The sequence below is a fragment of the Malurus melanocephalus genome, unplaced genomic scaffold (assembly GCF_030028575.1).
Source record: "Malurus melanocephalus ecotype Western Australia unplaced genomic scaffold, MMel_1.1 scaffold_29, whole genome shotgun sequence".
NCBI classification, from domain to species: domain Eukaryota; kingdom Metazoa; phylum Chordata; class Aves; order Passeriformes; family Maluridae; genus Malurus; species Malurus melanocephalus.
The window spans coordinates 598,352-621,593 of NW_026623261.1; the positions used below are offsets into that span (position 1 = coordinate 598,352).

At 37.5% G+C, this 23,242-nt stretch overlaps 1 protein-coding gene across 4 annotated transcripts in view; it reads left to right on the top strand.

Annotated features, from left to right (window-relative positions):
- Positions 1 to 23,242, top strand: part of PTPRK (protein tyrosine phosphatase receptor type K) — a 384,925-nt gene that overhangs the window by 316,065 nt on the left and 45,618 nt on the right. For all 4 annotated transcript variants that reach the window (XM_057363581.1, XM_057363580.1, XM_057363583.1 and 1 more), the window contains exon 13: positions 24 to 60. In XM_057363581.1, coding sequence (XP_057219564.1) covers positions 24 to 60 — 37 coding nt within the window. The remainder of the gene's footprint in view (positions 1 to 23; positions 61 to 23,242) is intronic.

The following is a 23,242-nucleotide window of genomic DNA, read 5'->3' on the forward strand; positions in this document are numbered from 1 at the left end:
CTTTACTTTTCTTCCATTAACAGGAAACCAAAACTCAGTGTGTTCGAATAGCTACGAAAGGTAAGAGAATCGTCTCCACACAGAAAGTAGCTTTATTAATGAAATATAGGGCTGCTGTTAAAGGTCCAAAGCAAAGCCATTTCTATCCCTCTAATTTGAAACACTTGATTGTGTTAAAATTTAATAGTCTGCTGCTTTTTATTCTTTGGTATCGAGCCAAGAGAGTACTGTTGTAGAAATACTCAGAATTTAGACAAAATAAGGACACCTCTCTTTTCCCTCCCTCCATCTGTGGTTTTCAAGATCTTCTTTTAGAGTACTGAAGCATTGCATGCAGCAGATAAATGGACAGGAAAGTAGAAAGTGCACGTGGGTAAACTGTCTRTTAGGCTAACAATTATTTCCAAGCAGGGGTGGAAATAATTTAAATGAAGGACATGACAGTTCATTTTCCTAAGTAAGAGCTCCAAGTGTTAGCGAGACATAGGGGAGGGTTGATTTGAGAAAGACTTGTCTCTGATAGCGAGTGAGTTCCAGGGCTAAAGGCTGCCTGCATAGCTGTGAGAATAAATCATGTTGACCCCATACACAGCGGGTTAATCACATACTGCTCACTCAGAAACGCTGTTTCATCTTCAAATGAGGACTTAGTTGTTCTGCCTATTGTTATCTCTTGCTTTGACTGTATTTATAGCCATTCGTTTTGGTGGCTTGATTGTGCCGACATGAGAGTTCTTTGATAGGCTCTGGCAGCACAAACAAGAAAGGAGCTTACAAATGCCCAAAGAGTCCTCTGCAGAGCCCAGCACTTATGCTGTCTCTTTCTAATTGCATACTGATATTCAGCATAAAAACAACTTTAGATACAAGCAACTGGGTAATAAAGTACTGAGGAGGCACATCAGCCCCATTTTTTCAATAACTTCTTTCAATTTAAATCTTGTTCCAATGAAAAGCTGATGCCTCTAATGAGATGGTGGCAATCAAACATTTTCATGAGAAACGAGAAAATAAAATGTGCTTCTTAAGATGGGTTAATATTTTCATTGAGGTAAGCTAATAAAAACAGGAAATTAAAACCATAAGATAAGTCTTCTGTAAAAAGTATATCAGCATTATTTTTTGTATGTTTATCTGGCAAGATTAAATGTTTGAATTAAAATATATTTGCATAAGCAAATATTTATGTACTACAAGCATGTATTGCTAGGATTTGAGTCTAGGGAGAGTTTTGAAAGGCTCAGAAATAACTTAAAATATTGCAGGACTGTGGAAGGGGAAAGCAATGGTCTSTCTCATCATAAATTTTCTGGATAGTAATAATAAAACAGGATGGGAATTCACCKGTCATATGAGGAAATTATTTTTTGCTTAACCACATGCAGTCCTCCAATCTCAAAGCAATATTCATGGTAGCAATAGACCTCTTGGTGGCTGCTTGTACACCTTCCTCTGCTGCAACAGTCACATTCTCCCTGATGGCTGTAGTCTGCAAGAAAAGGAAAATGAGTATGAGATTTCTTACCATTGTGCCTTATATATTGCCTTTGCCACTCTGAAGACAAGTTTTCCTGAAGTAACTGCATTGCCTGATGTATCACTGCTAAACTCCTTGAAAGTGGAACTGAAAACCAAAGTGTTTCCTCTGACTTATTTCAATTGGTAGAAGTGAATTGCAGGGGGAGGCAACTTTAGGAGCAGATACTTTCTCTTCCTCTGCAGGAATTAATTTAACACGGAATCATCACTTCAGAGTCATGTACATTCATATTTCTCAAATGAGTTATACTGGTGTTCTAAAACATTTTTTCAAAGCTCATATTGATTTTTTTTCCATGTTTTCATCATAATAGTAATACCATGATATGTTGTACTCAAAGTAAACTTAATATTCTGGTTTATGTATATGTTAATCTGGTTATCCTGATTTGTTTGTTAATTTKGTTGGGTTTTTGTAGAGTGTAAGTTCACTTTGAATCATTGGTGTGGGAGATGTCTGATTGCATTTGTAATATTTCTATGAAGAAAAGAGGACTGTCTCATCTTACCTAATGCACTCCAGTAAAGCTAACATACTTGTTTAAAATCCTGAAAATTGTCTAAACTGTGAACATATGAACATTATGAACATAGTGTGTAGTTCTGTATCATCTCCTGTGATTTAAAGCAGCCTACAGCTGAYCAAACTGAATTTTGCCTTGAATACATTGAAAAGGCATTAAAAATTATGAAAAGCTATGGTGGAAGTGGGCAGGGAGGAGCAACATTATAGGTACATGGTAAGACAAGACAAAACCTCCCTGGTAGTGAAGTTCAGTATTACCAGCAAAGTTACTTTCTAATTTCTATCTTGATCAAGGATCTGGTGTTATCTACTGTGTATATTCACACCAATAAGATGTAAACATAGAAAAAAAAAATAATGACAGTAATGTCATCATGCTGGAGAAGTTCATCCCCAACTARTTTTATGTTTGCTTGGACAGTTCCCAAGTAACATGCTTGATATGTATTCTAATGCATAAGTGGTTCCACAGATATCATTCCCATGGTTGCCTTCTACCTTTGGGAATTGATGGAATTCTTAGTTTACTGGTKTCAAACTAATGAAAGGCAGCAAATTTAAATTGAAGCACTTGTACTTTTTTAGTCTCTATATTCCAGATGCAATGCTCTCACACACTTCTGGTAAAAATGCACTGAAGTGTCATCTAAAAGATGGTGCCAAATCATGACTAAATTATGTTGCTGCTCTTGGTGTGCCATGAAAAAATGCTTTGGAGTAAACRGAGAGACATACTGTTGTCCAGTATGTTGAAATGCACTGAGTTAATTCTTCATAGTAGAAAATACTGGAATAGGACCTGTTTAAAAASTAGCCCCCTGAGCAGTTCCTGTGTGCTTGCAGTTGAAGGATGAATGCCAGTGATTTTTTGATGGCCCTTAATTAGACTAATAGTAGAATTCGCCCTTTTTCTGTACACCTACTTCCATGGCACTTGCAGGACCTTTATGACTAACTTTTGCCCTTCTATAGAATGGATTGAATTGGCCAGGCCAAATTATTAGACGTGAGGAGAGAGTATGAAAAGTTACAGACACGCAGTCTGTTCACATAAGCTTTGATTCTTAAAGAAATCAAGTTAAAACAATGTTATAAATAACAGGTGGTAAGTATAAAATGCCTAAAGCACCATTTCCAGTTAGAGATGTAGCCCAGAAAATATAAAATAACTGTGAATAATTTTAATTCCTTCATTGCTTTTAGCTGATACTGACTTCCTCTGTTAAGCCGAATTCCCTCTCATCCAGAAACTCKTAGTAACCAAGGATCAGTGTAGGTTTTTTTTCTTCTAACGGCATTTAATTTTTCTCTACCTTGTTATTTTTTGAAGCTAGATAGTAGGATTACCCAGGCGCTAATAATCTGGTTTCCCACACATAGTAATTGAAGGAGGGGAAAAAAAGATCTGAAGAGCAGAGTGCATAGACTGAGGTAACAGGTCAGATATTCATTAGGAATGGAAAGATGGAGTTATACGAGGAAGCATGTGTGATTTGATAAAAAAAAAATTTATATATAATTTCCTAAAGAAAGTTCTTGAACTTCCTATTGCTAGCTTASTAAGGCAGATTTCAACTATAGAATCAGAACTGTAGAGGTTAGAAAAGACCCCAAAGATCACCAAGTCCARTTGTCAGTCTAGCCATCACCACTATGTTCACCACCAAACCACATCCACAGGTGCCATCTCCATGTGGTTTTTTAACACTTCCAGGGATGGTGCCACCACTTCCCTGGGCAATCTGTTCCAATGCTTTACAACCTTTTCCATAAAGGAATTTTTCCTAATATGTAATTTAGACCTCCTGGCAAAACTTGAAACCATTGAGTGGCTCATAACATGCGCATATCAGAATAAATACGCGGTAACCAAACCTACCTAACCAAAGTATTGATAAACTGAAGTAAATAAAAGCTGTGTGCCCTCCAGAGCAATAGATGATGTGACTGATCTGTCTCATCCTGGAGCTGAGTTCAACTGTGTCAAGCTTTGAACAGGTTTTCACTCGCACATTTTGGCATTTCATTTTACAGTCTGAAACGTTACTGAGTGCTAAGGGAATGAAACTAGATTAACATGGTCAGAGAAGAGTGATGCTTCRAATTATTTAGCATGTAAATAGACATTTAAGAGGACAGAAGGGACAGCAGAGCTGTTATTAAGCAGAGTATATGAAGTTGACATTTGTGACAGTTTTCAGGCTGCCAAGTTTGAGGCTAACACTGATTAATGTGTATTCTTTTGTTTTGCTTAGTAGGCTAGAGAAAAATATTGAAAATTTAATTAGAAGAAATCTACTGTGGCAGTAAATAAAGAAGTGGTGGGCCTGGCAGCTCTATCACAAAGTTAGGGGGAATAAATGAAGTCCAGGGTTTCTCACTCCACATTTAAAACAAGAACTTCATCTACTCCAACATTATTTTCCCTTGTGGTTTTCATTTGTGTTATTAGTTCAGGCAGCACAGAACCTCTCCATCTCTATGCAYGTTTGGTTCATACAGATGGATGAAAATGCCATTTGAGATGATGCGCATCTGGAAGTAATTGTGAAATAGCAGAAAATGACTTTTTAATCTGATTTGAGGAATGAAGAGGTCTGGGTGGTAACATTTCAACTGCAAGTGTGCATTTAGTCCGCCATCATTACTTCTCTGAATTCATTCCCACAGCAGTTGGGGATTGATCCAAAGGCCTTTGATGTCAATGGGAGTCCTTCCACTGACATTAATGTGCTTTGGATTAGGTCTTTATAAGTCATAAATCTGTCTAGACCATAATTATTTCCTTGAAATTGTTCCTGATGATGTTTCTGCTCTTAGGGAAATTTGTGAAAGTCAAATCACSTCCTGTTGCAGGATGCTCAAAAATGTCTGTTACCGATTAATGCACAAATGAAGGGAATATGTCAGATGTTAAATGTATCTGAAACGAATTTTCTCTCACTGTTGTTTTTATGTTTGATCAATGCTCCTACAATGACTTTTAATTGTACCATCACAACAGGAACTGRAGATCCAATATAAATTTAGAGAAGAATGCAGGTGTTTCCTAAGTCACATCTTTGGTTTTTGKKTTTTTTTTCACTCATTCATAGGAAAAGCATTTAATATGTTTAAACTTCAGTGGTGTTTTGCATAATGTCTTTTATCACACAAAGAGGAGAATTTAGTTGACTTGCTGAGCTTTCCAAAGATGGAAACAGAATAATAGCATGGCGTATTTTTCTCTTTTGTATATGAAATTTCAGAAGCTCACCGAGCAACCACATCTGCCAGTTCTGATAAGTAATACCTTTGGTTGTAAATAAAAAAAACTGTGTGATCCCTTGATGGAATATTTGATGATGGTTATTAAAAAAAACAGTTAAATGAGGGACGCCTCCAGACATCCAGACACAAAGATTTCTAAAGATTTCTTAAAGATAAGAATCTTAGAAGTAAAAGTTTGGTRTTCTAGAGTATTCTAGTTTATATTTAAATATTAGAGGAGGAATGTTGATACATTATAAGGATCAGCATTTGAGCATATATGTTCTTTTAGTAGGTGCCAGGTTTATTAGGTCTCCTCAGCTATTATGAATATTATTCATGAATCAGAATGTGGGCATTGAGTGTTTTGCATTTCATTTTCGATTGTGATTAACTGTACCATTGGCTAAAATGGCTTCTTGCAATGCCTGGGGTTGAAGAGTGTGTGAGGTGAATCAGGCAGAGATTGCTGCCTCTAACAGCCTGTCACAGGCATCTCGTGTATGTTCAGCCTTGGAGCGACAAGAATTTGGCTCATGAGTGCTGCAGCAAAGTTTTAGAGCAGCCCTGTGAAGGGACAGCTCTGTTTTACTTTGTCAAAGAAAGAAGGAGAAAGGGAATTATGAATTGTGTTTATATGCAGTCAGTACTCTCCAGCCAGAATGACACTTTCTCTGCATTGGCAAGCGTGTCAGCACAGACAGCCCAGAGTAGGTTTTGCCATACACATAATTTATACAAAAGTTGAATATTATAACGAATAAAGTAACTGATGCTAGAAATACCCCTATATTCAGGTGTCTTACCACCCTTGTTAGTTCCATTAGAGAAGCTACTGTTCCAATGGATGAGGTCAAAATCAGTCATAATTGAGACCAGTTCTGTTGAATGGTTCATTAGATTGGGATATTCTAAAATATAMATGTATTTACTGAATTTGGAAATTGATCGGAAGTCCCAGATTGTTTTGGAATTGGTAACAAAGATGGTGAATGGCTCTCCAGTAGTGATGATCTGCTCTGAACCCCAGCTGGTCATTGCTGTCCTTGTTGTGATGTGTTGTTTTTTCAGAGGATGTCATGAATGCATTTGATGTTGGACTAGTAATAGCTTCCTTCCTACGCTACAAAAATCATTTATGTGGCAGATTGAGGGTATGATCATTAATAATGAGGAGTTGTTCTTGGCAGATTGCACATAAGCCAACACAGAAAATCAGATTCTTAAGGAGCATGTGTGGCTGGTGGACACAGAGCTGGTGGAAAAAAGTGCTTGTCAGCAGCTCTTTGCTATCCCTGTTACAAATGATTGACCTCTCTCATATTCACCAAAATAAATGAACTTAAGTCAAAATAATTTTAAATGTCTTCTCAGTTACAACAATTGCACAAACAGCTCTGAGAGCAGAGTAGAAATGATAGTACATTCTGGAGTGGTGATGAAAAGGAAGGGGGAGATAGTCTTCACCATCTTCAGGTGCAGCCAAAAGGTCTTGAGGTATTTTTTAAAATTGCTAGAAGAAATCAGACCTCAAGGGCAAACCTGCTTGAGTCCAACTGAAAACAAACTCTAAACATAAAATGTTGTATCAGTATGCAACACCCGCTACAGAGGAAGTAATATTTGCAATTATTGATTCGTATATTAACAGGTGCCTAACACCAAGATATTTGAATAGACAAATMTATTTGAGCAGTAAGGCTGCTTATTGTGCACCAGGACAGGAAGGACATGAGTGCCGTGGCCTTGGCCATTTTTAGAGCTATGTGTGGGGGTTGGGCTGGAAAACAGCCTGGACTCAGACATGGTCAAAACAGCGCAGACTCGAGCTGGGCTGACGCAGCCAGCCATGGGGTTGGATAAATGAAAGTATTCTACCAATAAAAGACAAAAACATGCTAGATAGAGATTGGAGAGTGCCCAGCTGTGACATCTAGCTGGGACCTGTATAATTGGTTTGTTCCCTGAACCCGGGAGATAAGAAAAGTATACATAAAGCGTGCTAGTTGCTAGTGTGAGAAGAGAGCTGAATATCACTACAGAAGAAAAGAGCTGCTAAATCACTATATCTAAGAGAGCCTGAAATACGAAGACTTAATAAAGAAGAAACCTGGACCTGCCTGCCTCGTGTGTCTTTCCTGCGCCGGGGATCTGCGGGAGCTACGGGGCTCAATGAGGCAAATTCAACACATGAGGGTTTTACATCAGAAAAAAATGGTGCCCAAAGAACACAGAAGAAATTCAGCAGCATCTAAATCAGAAATGGTCTTATTTATTTTTATGAAAATAGTTTAAGACCCTGAAATCAGCATCACCCTGTTACTCTGCATCTAATCAACCACTTTTAACTAAATGAAAAGAAGTCCCACCTTATTTTTATGAACTTTACAAGGGTTTATTAAATTATTTGCATGTCATCTCTGACAGAACGCTGTGAGGTTCTGCAGATAGTCATCTAGAAACAAGGAGCAGCATTGCCAAGTGTAGTAGCACTTCCTAAACACKCAAATGTGTTGCAGAGAAAGTCAGTATGGTTGATTGGCACTGCTGCCAAATTACTCACATACAGAGACTGATGCTTTGTCAGCTGCATAAGGAGATGATGGCTCTGAAGTTCAGGAGCTCACRCTGCTTTCTGCTCTGGTGGGAAGTTGTGTACTAACCAGGCTATTTTTGGAAAGGTGCCACCTAGAAGGGCTTGCAGACGGACCTTGTAGGTGGGATGACCTTTCTAGAAATAATGTGGTTATCACACATCTGTCTGTTACAGCAGGAGGTAGTTATGGGCACTGTTAAAACAATTTTTGTGGCCAGGTGAATTCAAAGCATAGGGAGCAGAATTACAACTCTGTGTGTGGTTTGCAATGCTGTCAATTTAGGAAGWGTCTGGAGACTTTTGTGTGAATTCAGCCGTTTGGAAAGAACTGTGAATATACTCCATGCTGCACAGTGATGAAGGTTCTTGATCAGGATGGACTTCTGTAACCCTTTACTCTCAAAGAGGTCATGAAATATATTGCACTCTTTGACRCTTATGTTTAACATCTGCTTTGTTGAGTACACAGGAAAGGTAACCACATTCRGTACCATATAGATGCCAGAATATTTAACCTGAACATTAAATYAGCGGTCCAATATCTGCTGACTTGTGTTGCTCTCTGCTCATGACTCGGTTATTCAAACATACGTAAGCTGACTACATATTATCGACTGTTACAGCCCCTCTGCCAAGAGGTTTGGCCAGGCCATTAGTACAAGGGGAAGAGAGGCCCTGCTCTAACCTTGCTGTGGTGGAAAATATCCTGAGGCAGTGGTCTGTGCTGATACTACACTACTAAAATTTGTGAGGACAGCAATACTGCTTCACCAGTGTACTTTTTTTTCAAAACACCAGAGTTAATAGCAAAGGCATGCAGAGAATAGCAAAAGCCAATATAGTATTTAGGATGTTAAAGCAGCATGTCTGACATAAGAGACATCTGGCTTCAAATAAACGCAAATATCTATTGTACATTAGTAGTTGTCACTCTCTGTGTATGACTGCCAATCTTGGATGTTTTATTGTTTCCACATCTWGCATCCAAACCGTCTCCAGTGCACTGCTTTCATGCCCTTGCTGCCATGAAACTGCAGGATATTGCCTTGAATTATACATTCCTAAATTGCTGTCATATTGTCAGCACTGCAGCAAGATTACAAGTCATCCAGTTATGCCAGATCTGCTTCTCATGTTGGACAACAGATTGTCCAAAACTGGTTTCTATGGGCAGTGGAAATGCAGAGTAAAGCTCAGAGGCAGCGTAATGAGGTGGTTAATGGGCAAGTTTAAGGCAAATTCTCACTTATGTGTCAACAGTTTCACGGTGTGGGAAATTAAATCTGAAGATTTCCTGCTCTGGTAAAAAGTGAATATGGTCATGAAAAGGTTATCTCTGCACACTTCACAGAATCATGAAAATATGAGTCTTCCTGGGACAATGATACCAAGTCGTTATGTGCTGATGGAAAACAGACATCACAATCTCTCTTTCCATCCCTCATGCTGCTGTGTTTCTGAGTTTGCCATTTCTCAAGGTTCAAGAATGATGAATCCTAATGAACAAAAATTCTGCCAAAGGCAGCAAGAGACCTGCGTGGATGAATAAAGAACTCCTGTCATTACTCAAACATAAGCAGGGAATACACAGGAGATGGAAAAAGGGTCAGGCTATTTGGAATGAATATAGAGAGGTTGTCAGAGTAAGTTGAAATGAAACAATTAAGGCCAAGGCCAAGGAGTTAAATCTTGTAAAGGTTGTCAAAGACAACAAGAAGGGCTAGGCCATCCATGATTATCTTTGAAAGGTCACGGAGATCAGGAGAGGTACCTGAGAACTGAACAAAAGCAAATGTTATCCTAGTGTTCAAAAAGGGCAAGGAGGAGGACACAGGGAACTACCATCTAGTCAGCTTCATCCAGTCCTGAAAGGTGAGGGAGCATCTCATTCTGGAGACCACTTCTGTCCACATGGATGACAGAAAGATGAATGATGAGGAATAGTTAATCATGGATTCACTAAAAGCAAATCATGCCTGACCATCTGATTGCCTTCTACAACGAAGCAACACCATGATGGGAGTTAAGGGGAGAGCAGCACGTGTTGTYTGCCTCAACACTGTCTCACAGTATCTTCACAGGCAAACCAASGAAGTGTGGATTGGAYGAGTGGACAGTGATGTGGATTGAGAGCTGGCTGAATGGCAGATCCCAGAGGGTCATAATCRGTGGCACAGGGTCTGKTTGRAGGCCCCCAAGGTTCAACAGTGGGCCCAGATTGCACTAGATGACAATGTCCCTTGCAACCCAAACTGTTCTATGATATAAGATACCATGTGTATTCTGGTTATACATCTTATTCTTGGGACTATTAGGTAATGACAGAAGAATCAAATTGTTGACTATTTGCCAGAACCATTGAAAGATGTTTTACTACTAGATTCAAGGTTTTTAACAGCAGATGATCCTTTTTCCTTATCAGAAAGAGAAGGGATAGGATTCTACAATTGCTTTAATTGGCATAAAAATTGTCTTCACATATGGAAGGCATTGATTTGCACAAGTATAGGCATTTTTTAACGTTAATTTTTGCCTACGCTAATATCATCCAGATTGTGTGAATTTGCTTGTTTTGTTAACCCATTACAATAGAAAACATGTAGGCTACCAATTCTGAATTTATCTTTCGGTCCGTTTCTAATTTCACAGATTTTGGTGAATTGAGTCTGTCATTTCTTTTTTGAAATGAGGGTGCAACATCCCCTAAAATTTTGTAACAAAATTTATAAGGACTGGTAATGCAACACGCTGTAATTATTTTCTGCAAATGTAAACAGATTTTCTCACCRTTCTTTAGTGGTTCTCATTTCTGGTAGTTCATAAAAATTTAATCCTGAATGACCTGTTATCTGATAATATTCCAAAACTTAGAAATTTTGTAAGTAAGTTCCCATTCTTCTTGAAATCATTGAACCGTAATATTTATACAGGGATTTGCATCCATGTGTTCATCTTTCATAGCACTTCCTTTTGTACCCCTCTAATAAAAAGGGTTATTATTCCTTTTCCTGGTGTAAAGGCTTTTAAGATAATGTACTGTGAAACCTGGGTACTGAGTGCTTCATCTGCTCAGTGAGGCATTTAGAAGGAGCCTCTGCCCTCTCTAACTCAAATGTGATCAAAGATCAAAATTGCTTTATGCAATAATGCATTTTCCTTCTTACTCACACATTGACAGAAAATTCTGCTATACATATCAGATAAGAAGGTTGATTTTTCAGAGAACTCTGACTTTTGAGGAACATATGCCGCAATTCCTCATGAACAGCAGTCAGATATTAACCATCATGGTTAGGAACCATGGAGTGTGCCCTCGTTGTTATGAAGTACAGCCCAGATCACGCTGTACACTGAGATGGGAAAGTTTGGTGAGTATTTGCAGCAGTCACTATATGTTTGTAAATCTACCAAGTTCTTATTTTGCTTTTGAACATAATTTAGAAACCCTTCTTCTATGAAARGTCACTGTCAGTTTAGTGACTGAGAGATCATAGAATCATATTAAGGTTGTAWAAGATGCCTAAGACTTTAACCCACTGAACTCTGTCCCCAAGTGCCCTATCAGTGAATTTTTAAAAATGCTTTCAGGGATGAAATGTTTTCTCCTTAGCACTCTTTTCCAAGCCKGACCACCTTTTCAGTAAACAATTTTTTTTCTAATGCCCAATCTAAAACTTCCCTGGCACAAATTGAGGCCATTTTCTGTCATTYTGCCACTTGTTGTCTGGGAGAAGAGACCAACCCYCACCTCACTACAACCTCCCTTTAGGTAGTTGTAGAGAGTGATGTGATCCCCCTGAGCCTTCTTTTCTGCAGCCTGAAGAATCACAGCTCACTCAGCTGCTGCTCATGGAAAACTGAATTTCATTATATGCTTGTCCAAATATGAAAGCTGGTAATTTGGTTGCCTTTGTATTAAAAGTATATTGCTTACTCAGCATAAACTCTGAGAYATCATCTTACTTAGGCAAATCAAAGAGCTTTACTAATACAGATTGAATTCAAACAGAACTAAAAGAGTTTTCTCAGACTCAGAAAGTGGAATCAGTTTATACATGCACAGTACGGAGCTACAGAAATCACAGCTTCCTGTATGTCCCTTTAGTAATGGTGAAATCTAGGCAGTGAAATTTTGAACCCCTAAAACAGAACCATGTGGAAGTATTTTTCCAAATTGTTTTGGGATGTACAAATCTTTATGCTTTATTCTTGAGTAGCCCATTCAAGGAACTATTTAGATGAATGCAAATATATACTTAGGTAGAACAATTTTCTTTGCTGGCGGAGGTGGGGTCATACTGCCAGAACAAGAGAGCCCCAATTGCTACAATAACTCATTCTGAGATTTAAGAAAATGAGGATGTGTCCAAATGCTTAACAAGGCACTTGACTAGTTTTTCAAAACTCTTAAGATCAAGTGACAGCTGCTTTTTATCTAATGGCAAAATTTCTTAAGATACAGCTCCTTCTACATTGGAGCTGCTTGCTCAAATTCATGTCAAATCAAAACACATCAGCTGTACTGCATACTCCATTCAGCCATGTATGGAGGCTTTTTGAGTGCTACCCAATGCTGAAGTATTTCATCAAGCCAAATTTTTTTATTACCATAGCTGGAGATGACATAAGAAGAAATGTAGGATTTGCAACAAATTGCCTTAACATTTGTTAGGCTGAAGGGGAAATACAATCATGCAGGATAAGCTGACTGCCAGTCTTTCATCCTTTTCTCTTCCTTCTCAAGATGTAGCTACTCTCTGTTTGAGCATGGTTAAGGTAGTTAGAACCTGTGGTATAAATGTTTGAGACAGAAACATAAATAAAACATCCCTAAACTGGAAGCTAAGTACAGAAATAATATACATTTATTTTGTCAGCTTTGAAACTGGCTATTGTGTTTTAAATTAATTTTTTATGAGAACAGATACTCTCAGTTATTTTCCTATTCTGCTGGATGTTTGTGTCACATTAATTTTGAGAACTATGTAATCTTTGACTCCAGATTAAGTGTCCAAGCAGGTGTTTACAGCAAAGTGAAAAAAGTCATAATCCTAATGAACACTATCGAGTTCTTTACCTTGTAAGCATGATGACTGCTTTGTGATATTTACAGTCCTACAGCTTATTTTTAACTTGGTTAAGCAACTTTRARGACKTATTTCTKGTTTRGRGTAGAGTATATGCARTAATGCATGGTTYCATGTTTCTGCTGAAGACTTTYCAGTCTCTCTTCCATTTTATTATTATTACTGTCCAGTTTAATGTAATGTATTTCAACTTTTCTGGTGGGAATTCTCTTTCAAAGAGAAAGGTCTTGTTTCCATTGGGATACACAGCATTGCCTAACTATGCCTGTGCTGTCTGCACAGTGTATCAGAGCTGTTTTCTGCAAACAGAGTAATTAATTTCTTAAACATCATACTCAAATAGAAATTAGTATTGTAACTTCGTTTTCATCAAATAAACCATGGCAAATCAAAAAGTGTCAGGAGATAAAAGAGAATGTGTGTCCTTGTACCTGAACAATTTGCTCTATTTTTTGAGGTGTCTTATGGATTCAAGGCTGGATGCTGGATCTTGYCCCATCTCTCTGTGTAGCTGTAGAATTCTCTCTTGGAACTGAAAGTGTCATTAGGAAGAGATCATGACATTGGGGGATTGCTCTCCTCTGATTTTTATCTAAGAAATGAAGAGCAGGAGAGCAGGAACACAGATACTTTGCCTGTATAGAGTGAACATAGTTATTGCAGTTGTGTATATGTTGAACAAAAATTTGCACAAAAACAATAATCAACTATTTTTTCTATGCTCCGAGAACACTTTTTTTCATTTTAAAGTTTGGCTTTTATTTCACATACTCAATTTCTCCACTCACATCTAACAATGTAATTATTAGTRAATTCCCATGACTAGTATCGAAGAAGGATGCTATCTTAAGGATATTTTGAGTTTTTCAAAACAAAAAAGGCTTGGTATCAGAATTATTATTGATTTCCAGTCACTGTAAAGTACACACACATCACTATAAAGGTTAACTGCCTAGAAGAATGTAAAAGAGCAGTGACTTTAAGTAAAAAGAAATTCCAGATMAAAAAGTAATCAGACTAAAGTAAATGCAGTGAACTGCTTTCTTTGTAAGTAAGTTTGGATTTTTTTTTCATACTGTAAAAACTGCTTTCTTTTGTTCTTTTTAATGCAGACAGGAACATATCAATATTTAATTTGACCATGAGTAATATATATATTGCATTTAACCCCAAATATATTTCAGACTTTGTATGTTTTTATAATGATGATGTGAATTTATAAATCCTTAATGCCCTTAATGCTGCCCATATGTTGTGTTGAAATCCTTAGGAATCTGTAAAACTAAAATCAAGAAGATAGTTATGGGCTCCAAAAGCTGAAAACCAACCTAAGCCAGTCTAACAGCTAAAGATTTGTCAGCTGGATCCTAATGCTCCTAAACCTTTGGCAAAACAAATGTTGCCCTTGAGAACTTATTATATATATCCAGGCATCTTAAATCACTTGACAGAAATAATATAAAACAAAATAAAATGCTCTACTTCTAAATGGAAGGCATGATCCTGGCATCTGTGCTTCTGCCCCAAGTGCTGTCCTTCTGTGCCACAATCAGCAAGAGCTTTTCTTAGATTYATGCTTGTGGGCATATGGACAACTGGAAGTCATTTGGAGATGCCAGTTGTCCTCATTATTATTTTTTTCTTTTATCCTTATCCACTGTTAGTTGCTAAGGATAATACTAGTTTTACTTTGAAGCAGTATGCAGCCAAGATTGCTTCATGCACATTTTTGAATTTTAGAAGCAAAGGACAAGAGAAGCCGTTATAAGGACTAGCACAAATATATTTTCCACAAACAGAAGATGAGGGTGATTCTTCAGCATGTGGAAAAGCTCTGCTTCAGGTTTTTACATACACTTGCCCAGTACCTGCTAAAGTCAGATTGATGCAATCAGGTACTCTCATCAATTTATAAACTTTCTGTACCTATTTGAAACCCAAKGCTTCTAAGTGCTACAAGTCATTAATAGTTTGGAGTCAACCCTGCCCATGGGACTTAGAATTTCTGCTTGCCATCCTACCTTTTGTTGGTAGCCTTTTGTTAGCCGACAATTGCTTTCTTCCTTTCACAGCAGCTATTCATTTTGCTATATTTTTTCCCATCCACTCATAGTAAACTGATGAAGCAGCAGAGCATTATAATGAATTCCTATTTCGTTAGGCGAAAGTTGGATTGTCGTGAATAATCGAATTACTCCTCTGGAGACAGGATTTCTAAGCAAAGTGATGAGGTGAGGCGATTACAGCTGTAACCCTTACAAGCATAAAAAGATGTGTTATGCTAATCCTTTGTGAATGGGTTGAATTGAAAGTGAGGGAAATAAAAAGAATGCTCTTGAAAGAAGAAGGGGGTATGAAAGGACTACTGTGTCATTTATTCCCTTTTCATTCATCCTCTCTTACTATAGAAAAAAAAAATTAGTGGTAAGCTGAAGTACTTTACTTTTCAAGTCTGACATTCAAATCATTTAATCTTAAGCCGCCTTAAATACTGTGTAAAAAATTGAGGGGGTGGGAGAATAGGTGTAGCAAAAAAAAAGTGTGAAAAAGTGCCAGTTAGTATAGGCTGCTTTTTATTAAGTTTTCTAAATGTGGTATGACCTTATCTTACCTTACTGTAAARGCAGCAGAGTGAGGAGGGGGAAAAGAGACACAGTGGAAAGTAAGACTTATGCCAAACATTACCTTTATCTGAAAACACTTACAGCTCAAGTGYGAGATCCTTGTTACCCCCAGGCTTGTTTATTTTGTTTCCACTCTTTCAGCTGTTAAATAAGAGTGCTCTGTCTCAAGTTAATACCTGAAAGGACTTTTAAAGGTTCAACTAGAAGGAGCGATGGCATGCAAATTACAGTGTAGTAACTAACTGAATAGAGCATTATAAATATATATTGTTAATTGGATAAGAAGAAACAGCTTATTCAGACAACCAACCTGAATATAAATGTCTAATGGTATAAGTAGTTTTAGGATTTCTTCTGTGAGTTGAGTTTTTTTGAGATTTTGAACAATTTTCATTGTTGCTCTTTTCTGTTTCCTTTCTGTGTACTTTTTGGAGGGTGGGAGTGTTGACCCTGCCCAGCGATTAGGCACCCAGCCAGCTTCTCTGCTCACCAGCAGAATAGGRAAGAGARTCAGAARGGGGAAAGGAAGAAAATCTSTGAGCTAAGAATGGTTTAATAAGTGAATAGAGGATTTTTTTTAAGGCATACAACGGCAGTTACTCACTACCTCCCACAGCCACTTCCATACCCAGACTGTCTGTAAGCTTTGGAAAAATAGAACCCCTGGGTTTTATTTCTGAGCACATCATCAATATGATWTGGGATACTCCTTGGGGCCAGATATCCTGGTCATGCCCCCTTCCAACATACTGCCCATCCCATCCCATCCCATCCCATCCCATCCCATCCCATCCCATCCCATCCCATCCCATCCCATCCCATCCCATCCCCAGCCTGCTTACAGCTGGGGCAGTATGAGAAATGAGGAAGCCTCAATGCTGTGCAAGCACTGTTCAACCATAGCTAAAGAGGGTTTCCAACACTGTTTTGGTCACAAATTGAAAACACAGCACCCTAACAACTGTAGTGGGGGAGGTTTACATCATCTCACCCAGATTTATCCTTACTCTATCCTCAGCCAGACAGGTTCATTAACAATACTTAGACTTTATGGTCGTGCTTTTCAGCACACTGTATTTCCAGTGAGAATGAAGGAAATTTCGGTAAAATTTTTCCCCTATTTAGGTTTATAATGCTGATTCAAATTTCGTGATCTGAAATACCATATTAATGAAATTCTCCGTTAGCTCCAAATTTGGAAAAAAGATGTCAATTGGCACAGGGGAATGAATTGCTTATTTTTCTGTGTCAGATACCTGAAACTAACTGGAATTTAAGAACAGGCCTTTGAAGGAAAAGGAGAAAAATTATAATTCCCAGAATGTACAACTTTACACTTGCATTTCCCCCAAATTCCTTGAGTTCAGCCTCCCTGAAAAGTCTGTTTACTGCTCTCTTACTGTTTTGCCCACATCCCTCTTGAAATTTTTAATGTGTTCACTAAGGTGAAAAGACTTCTTTTAAACTTAGAAACATTCTCAAACCATTTCTGTTCATTCCATTGTGGCTGGAACAGGCCCTAGTGCATGAGGAGCCCTGTTTGAGGAGGGAGGGATAACCCAGCTCTGAACCTAACTCATCTTCATCTCAGTTGTAACCTTCCCTCATTCAGTGATGAAAACAGGAATTAAATCCAAGCTGACCTATTCTGTTACTTATTAGAGTATTTGATGGGCCAAGCATGTGAGAAAGGTCTCTACAAAACACTGAGCAGGAGTTCCTTAGAGTTGCTACCCACCTGCAGCAGCGCAGGCATAGTGTGAGTTCTATGGGAGAAGCATATTTGAGTTTAATGGGGAAGTATCAGTATTTCTTATGGAGTTATGGGATGAAGATTATTTGCCTTTAAAAAAAAAATTTGAATTTGGCTGTTGCTGTCACTGGGTTTCCAATTGGTATTTGTAATTAAAATTTCTTAAATATTAATGGTACTTTTTATCCTTGCCAAAAGTCAAGATTAGTGTGAGATGGTTCAGTGTAATGAAATTTGTTTTGAATTCACATTCACTAAGAACATTGTTAAGTCAATGAGCTGAGTGAGAATGAAATTTAGTGTATTGTTACTGAGTAACAGATTTCATGTTTCTTGAAAGAGGCTTTGCAAGTGTTCAAAAAACAGAGTGAAAATTGATACTATATTAAAAATATCTTAGGGTGATAAAACTGATTTAATAAATACCTGCAAAGTCTATGAATGTTTAATAAGGCTTTTTTTTTTTTTTTTTTTTTGGTGGGCATAAATGCATTTTGCTTTAAATGTCTGAAAATATGATTTTTTGTGTATGATTCTGCTGGGAGCTTAGAGCCAATACAATTAACTAATTGTTGAAAAATATTTCAGTAAGTATTGCTTTTRTGTAAACTGATAGTCCATAAATTGGCATCTTTGTTCACTATATTTCATGAGGCAAAAGACAGAATCTTGAAATGAAATTTTTCTTTTAGTAGTTTCCATTAAGAGTGGTTAAATTGTTTGTCCATCGTGGCATAACCCCCTTGATTTCAGTAGAAAGCCTGCTCTAAATGCATACAGAGGGGTTTGATTTGCCAAATCTCAAGAGAGTAACTGAATGTAAAGAATATTTAAAATATTTGAAGTAAACTGGAACATGTTTTAGTTTAAAAACCAGTTCACACTAGTTCACAATACTGATAAAAAAATTTTGAAAATCAAATAAACACTGAATTTAGTCACTACTTTGCTTATCTTCAGGCTTAATCTGATTTGAATTCATTCATTTGGTCAGTAAAGCCTACTTTCATAAATAATTTCTTTATGCTTAGGGAAAAGGTATACASGTTTAAAAACCTTAAAAGAAACATGAAGGGTAAAAGCAATACTTTGAGACAGGAAATRTTTGATCATGGAGGGGGGCAAAGGTGAGGGAAGGTTAAATGACAGGATCTTCACTGATATTATCTGTTAGGTAGAAGGTAGCAGCACTTCCCTCATTTCAGTGATTTGGTTGGTTGTCTCCATCTGAGCAGTAAGAAATAGGAAGGGATCTTTTTGCTCCATCTAAAGGTGAAGATGCAGTAACAGTGGCCCAAGATAGGTATCACAAGGAGGCTTACCTGTAAATGGCTCCATGCAGATTTGATAGAGCCTTTCARTCAGGATTCCTATCACTATTTACATTCCTATTCTGCCCCTCCCACAAACAGGAAGGTAATTTATGCAGAGCTGTGTGGTAGTTTTCTGTGGTGGCAGCACATGTAGCTGCATCTGGAGTTCCCATTGCTAACCAGCACAGGGCATGATGGCCTTCCTAGTGTGTGCAAAGTAATGTCTGTAACAGGTCTGGATTGTGCCTTTGGAAAGAGGGAAAGAAATAGGCCACCTCTTTCACTCACAGAGATACACATTTGGATTTGCTTCTCTTTTCATTGATATATGTCARTATATCAGATTCATGTAACTAGGGATACAATTCCAGTCCCATTTAAACTGGTATTTTACAAGCACAAATCACTGATTTAATTTCCATTTCTTACTTTTCCTTTTTAGCATTTTGTCCTGCTGAAGTGTTCTAGTGATTAAAAAAAAGGCTTTTATAGTTTTCTCATGAAGTTTAATGTAATCCCAAGTTGTTTAATATTTGCTTCAGAAATACATTAGTATTCTCTACTTTCTGTTTCTTAAATGCTTGAAGTATGCAAACAGTTTTGTATTTAATTTTACTTTTTGAGTATTTGGTAAATAGCAGGCACTATCATATCAGATTGCACGATGTTTTCATGTAGCACTTACCAGTCTTACCATTGCRCCAGAATCAGGCAAGAGAAGGTCTTATCAGATATTATCACTCCATTCATTGGCTGAAATATTTCCCAGGTGTTTGTTTCTTTTCACACATTAGTTAAAATATGACAATTCCTCTGATTTATGAGAGTTGTTCAAACAATCTGAAAGTCATCTCCTGTGTTGGTGCTGTCTGAATATATGAGGGTGAATCCATCAGCCCAAGTTTGAAAATGTTGGCCAGCTGTCTCTAAGAGAGCTGATAGATARCATTGCTTGGGTTTTAAGGAATAAGAAGCTGAAGTGAATGATTCATTAAAATTGTATGAAGTTATTCAGTAAATAAAGACATTTTTCCCTTCCTTGAAAATATGGATGGCCAATTTTGCTGTGAACGGCCAGGAATACCTGCTTATAAATRGGAACTCACTGTATGAAGTGGCCTGTGTGTTTCAAATTGCAATTCACATCTGCCAAAGGGACAATGTAAATGAGATATGTACAGGTGTGTTTAGCTTGTATCTCTGAACACTAGAGCACATTGTTTTAATGTCAGTCCTTGTTCAATACAATATTTGTTTCTCATTTTAAAGTGCAAATTTGGTTTGGTCGTTGTTAGACATAGCTCAGGGCCTCAGTATAGATATTTTTGCCACCTCATCTGCAAGAGTTCTTGGCACTCCATCAGTTTAAGGTGATTTTCTCCTCCAAATCAGTCACATTTTAATCAGATCACAACTGACTGAAAACCCTAAAACCAGATTTAAAGCATAAATACCAGAACAGTAATCTTCTTTGCCGACAATCCATTACATAAATCATAATACAATATCTGCATGTTATAGTTGGCTTCATTTATTTTGACTTGTATGTGAATTTGAAGCTTTTGTTTGATATATGGTTAGGTTTTATTCCTTTGATACAGATGTACTTTTCTGGAGAAACTAGCTGAGAAAGCAGCAGCCCAAGGCAGATTCAATACAGAGCAGGTCATTTCATCCTCTGATAAAAACTACCAAACACTCTACTACCTGTGTAAAACACGCAGCTGAGGGGGCACCAAAGTCATTTTCAAACTGATACCTTTTAGTTTTGCGTAGTGTACAACCCATTAGTACCTTTCCTACAGCCTCGCTGTCTTCTGCCAGAGTCTGTGCTTTGTGAAATTAAAAACTGATTCGTCTTTGCTTTTTATGAACCAGTATGGTAACAGATACAAAAGGTTCATCTAACTTTAATCATGGATGTTCTCTGTTACACCTGGTTCCCCACCACAGTCTTCTGTGAGTATTTCCTTGAGTAATGGAAATAACAGAAAATCTCAGTATTTTTTTCAGATGAGGGAGATAATTTAGAATTTAAGATTTGAAGGTAACAAAACTTCAGTATTAAGAGAAAAAAAGTGAAAAAGGAGAACCAAAGGTTCAAAAAGTGGCAATACCCTTAACAGTCTTTTTTTCTTGCAGGCCTGTTTTCTTCCATAGTCTGCAAGACTGCCACCTCTTTGTCATGCTTGAAAGTTTCTTTGGCATATTAATAATGTAGGAATATAAAGAAAGAGAGGCAATGACACAGTATGAAAGGCTTTTAATATCATYACAGGTCCTGATCTGAACTCAATAATCAATGGGAATCAAGCCAGAGCTGTGATTATTGATGTGTTTTTCATACAGCTGTCATTGCATTAGCTGTGTGATGTTGCAGTGTCATTATGGCTGTGTTTCTAGTTGTCAAATGTGGTAAACAAGGCTGCAGACAGGCTCATGACTTCTTGCCCAGGGTTTAAGGCTTAGGTAACACATTTGGGYAGGAAATGGCTGGTGTAGCAGAAGATGACAAAGCTTTTAGCCAGCTAAAGGCTGTTGCCCTCACATCACAGCTGGTAGRCTAGCACGGATAAGAACCACAGCTTTAGTGTTTCAATGCAAAATCAGGTGGCTGAGCTTAAAGTGCTGACATAAGACCTTGCAGATGTATTTGGATAAGCAGATTTGGGAGCAACTGCATAATTAGGGTAATGGCTGAGATAGTGCTTGCAGCCTGCTGTGATGTGCAGCTGGGTGATCCCCCTCACTGATCTGGTAGAGGATATTTGCCTTTCCCCCATGCTYCCAGATGTCCAGCTGCTTAAGACACCTATTATTGCTAAACAGTTCAGGAGAACCTCAAGAGTTTTGACCCATGTAACTTTCTGGGAGTGGATGCTCTTCAGATAGGAAGGCTTTAAAATGGAAAAAAAAGGTTCTCTGCCATGGCTGTTGCACTCCATTGTTTCCCAGCCAGCCCAGTGGACTCCTACAAACACTGCACCATGTCATTAAGAATTCTGTTCTAGAACTGAAGAAATTACAAATAGTTTCTCTAAGTATAAGAATATAACTCTTGTGAAAGAAAGCACTTYTTCCTCTTTCAGAGTAGATATATTTACTCTTTCACTCTATTTGAAAAAGTACCAAATTCTACAGGAAATAAAATACCAAAGGCTGGCAGTCATGACAGTAATAATCTGGGACACTAATCACAGATAGGTGCTATTAAAGATTACATAAAAAATGATTATGTATGTTCTGTATAAAATTTAATCTATGCATGTTTGGAAAAATCAGGTCCTCCCTCCAAATGAAGAATTCATCACTTGTTTTCTTGGAGGGGTTCTTTGTATTTTCTCACATTTCACCATTCTGAATGGCAAATAATAACTGATTACTGCTATAAAAGGCTAGTTTTAGCACTATATAAGCTTTCCTTTGTGTGGGTTTGGTTTTTTGGAAAGGCTAAAGGAAAAAATGTTTCTGTTCTTCCACATTGCCTCTGTCTTATGATTCCATCTGCAATGTTATTAGCACTGCATTTGATAAAAGGAAATTTTTCATCTTCGGAATTTTGGAATTTTTCATCTTCGGTATTTTGGGATATTGTTGGGGATGAGAGTTTGCACTTTTCTTGTGGAGGGGAGTTAAACTCTCCCTGTTTCCTTCAGTGTAATTACACAGGTCTTCAATAACTCTGCACTCCTACACTGCTAGGAAATTCTCGCTTGTGATTTTATAGTTGCTTAAATTAGCAGAAGTTATTCACAGAATGTTATTTTCAATAAATAGAGCAAAATGGAACGTCAGACATGTGAGAGTGATATTTTTCCCCATAAACCATGTCATGTGCCTAYATRAAGTGATAATGATCATTATAATGTATAATGMTAAAATTCTTAAATGCTATCTGGTGGAAACGCAGATAAAGATGAGGCATTTTGTATATTTGTTATCCARCATTGCTTTTATAGTAATTTTCTTTTAAGAATTAATTCTGAGCCAACAAGCCATATAGGACTCATTGTCAAAACCAGGTAACTTAGTGCAGTGTCTCGCACAATTGAAATTTTATAACATCAAGAGAGTCTTTATCTTTAAAAACACAAGGTTTTGAAAGYAGGCAGTTTTTTCAGAGTAAAACTTGAAAGGTGATTGATTTGTAATGTAGCTAAACRTTTACTTAACAAACGTTCTCATTAACAAGAGTCTGGCTGATTTTATATGTTCCCCGGAAAGAATGCTGCAACAGGTCTAACAACAGATCCATTGTGCTTATAAGGGAAGTAATCATGGTGACCTTAAGAAATGGCAACAATCCATCCAACAGGTGGATCAGAGGATCATTCTTAGCCAACACCCCTTTCCAGAAAACCAGAGAGAAATAGTGGTTTATATTCCATTGTTTCAGTCCTATACTTTACAGAATGCRTGTTATATATTTCTACATCCATTTTTTACATACTCTTTTCAAAGTCTGTTAGTATACATGCCATGAAAAAAATTGGGTTTGAATTTTTAGATCTCTACTGTCATATTGGCTACTGAAAGAAGTACATCAAGTGGCTTA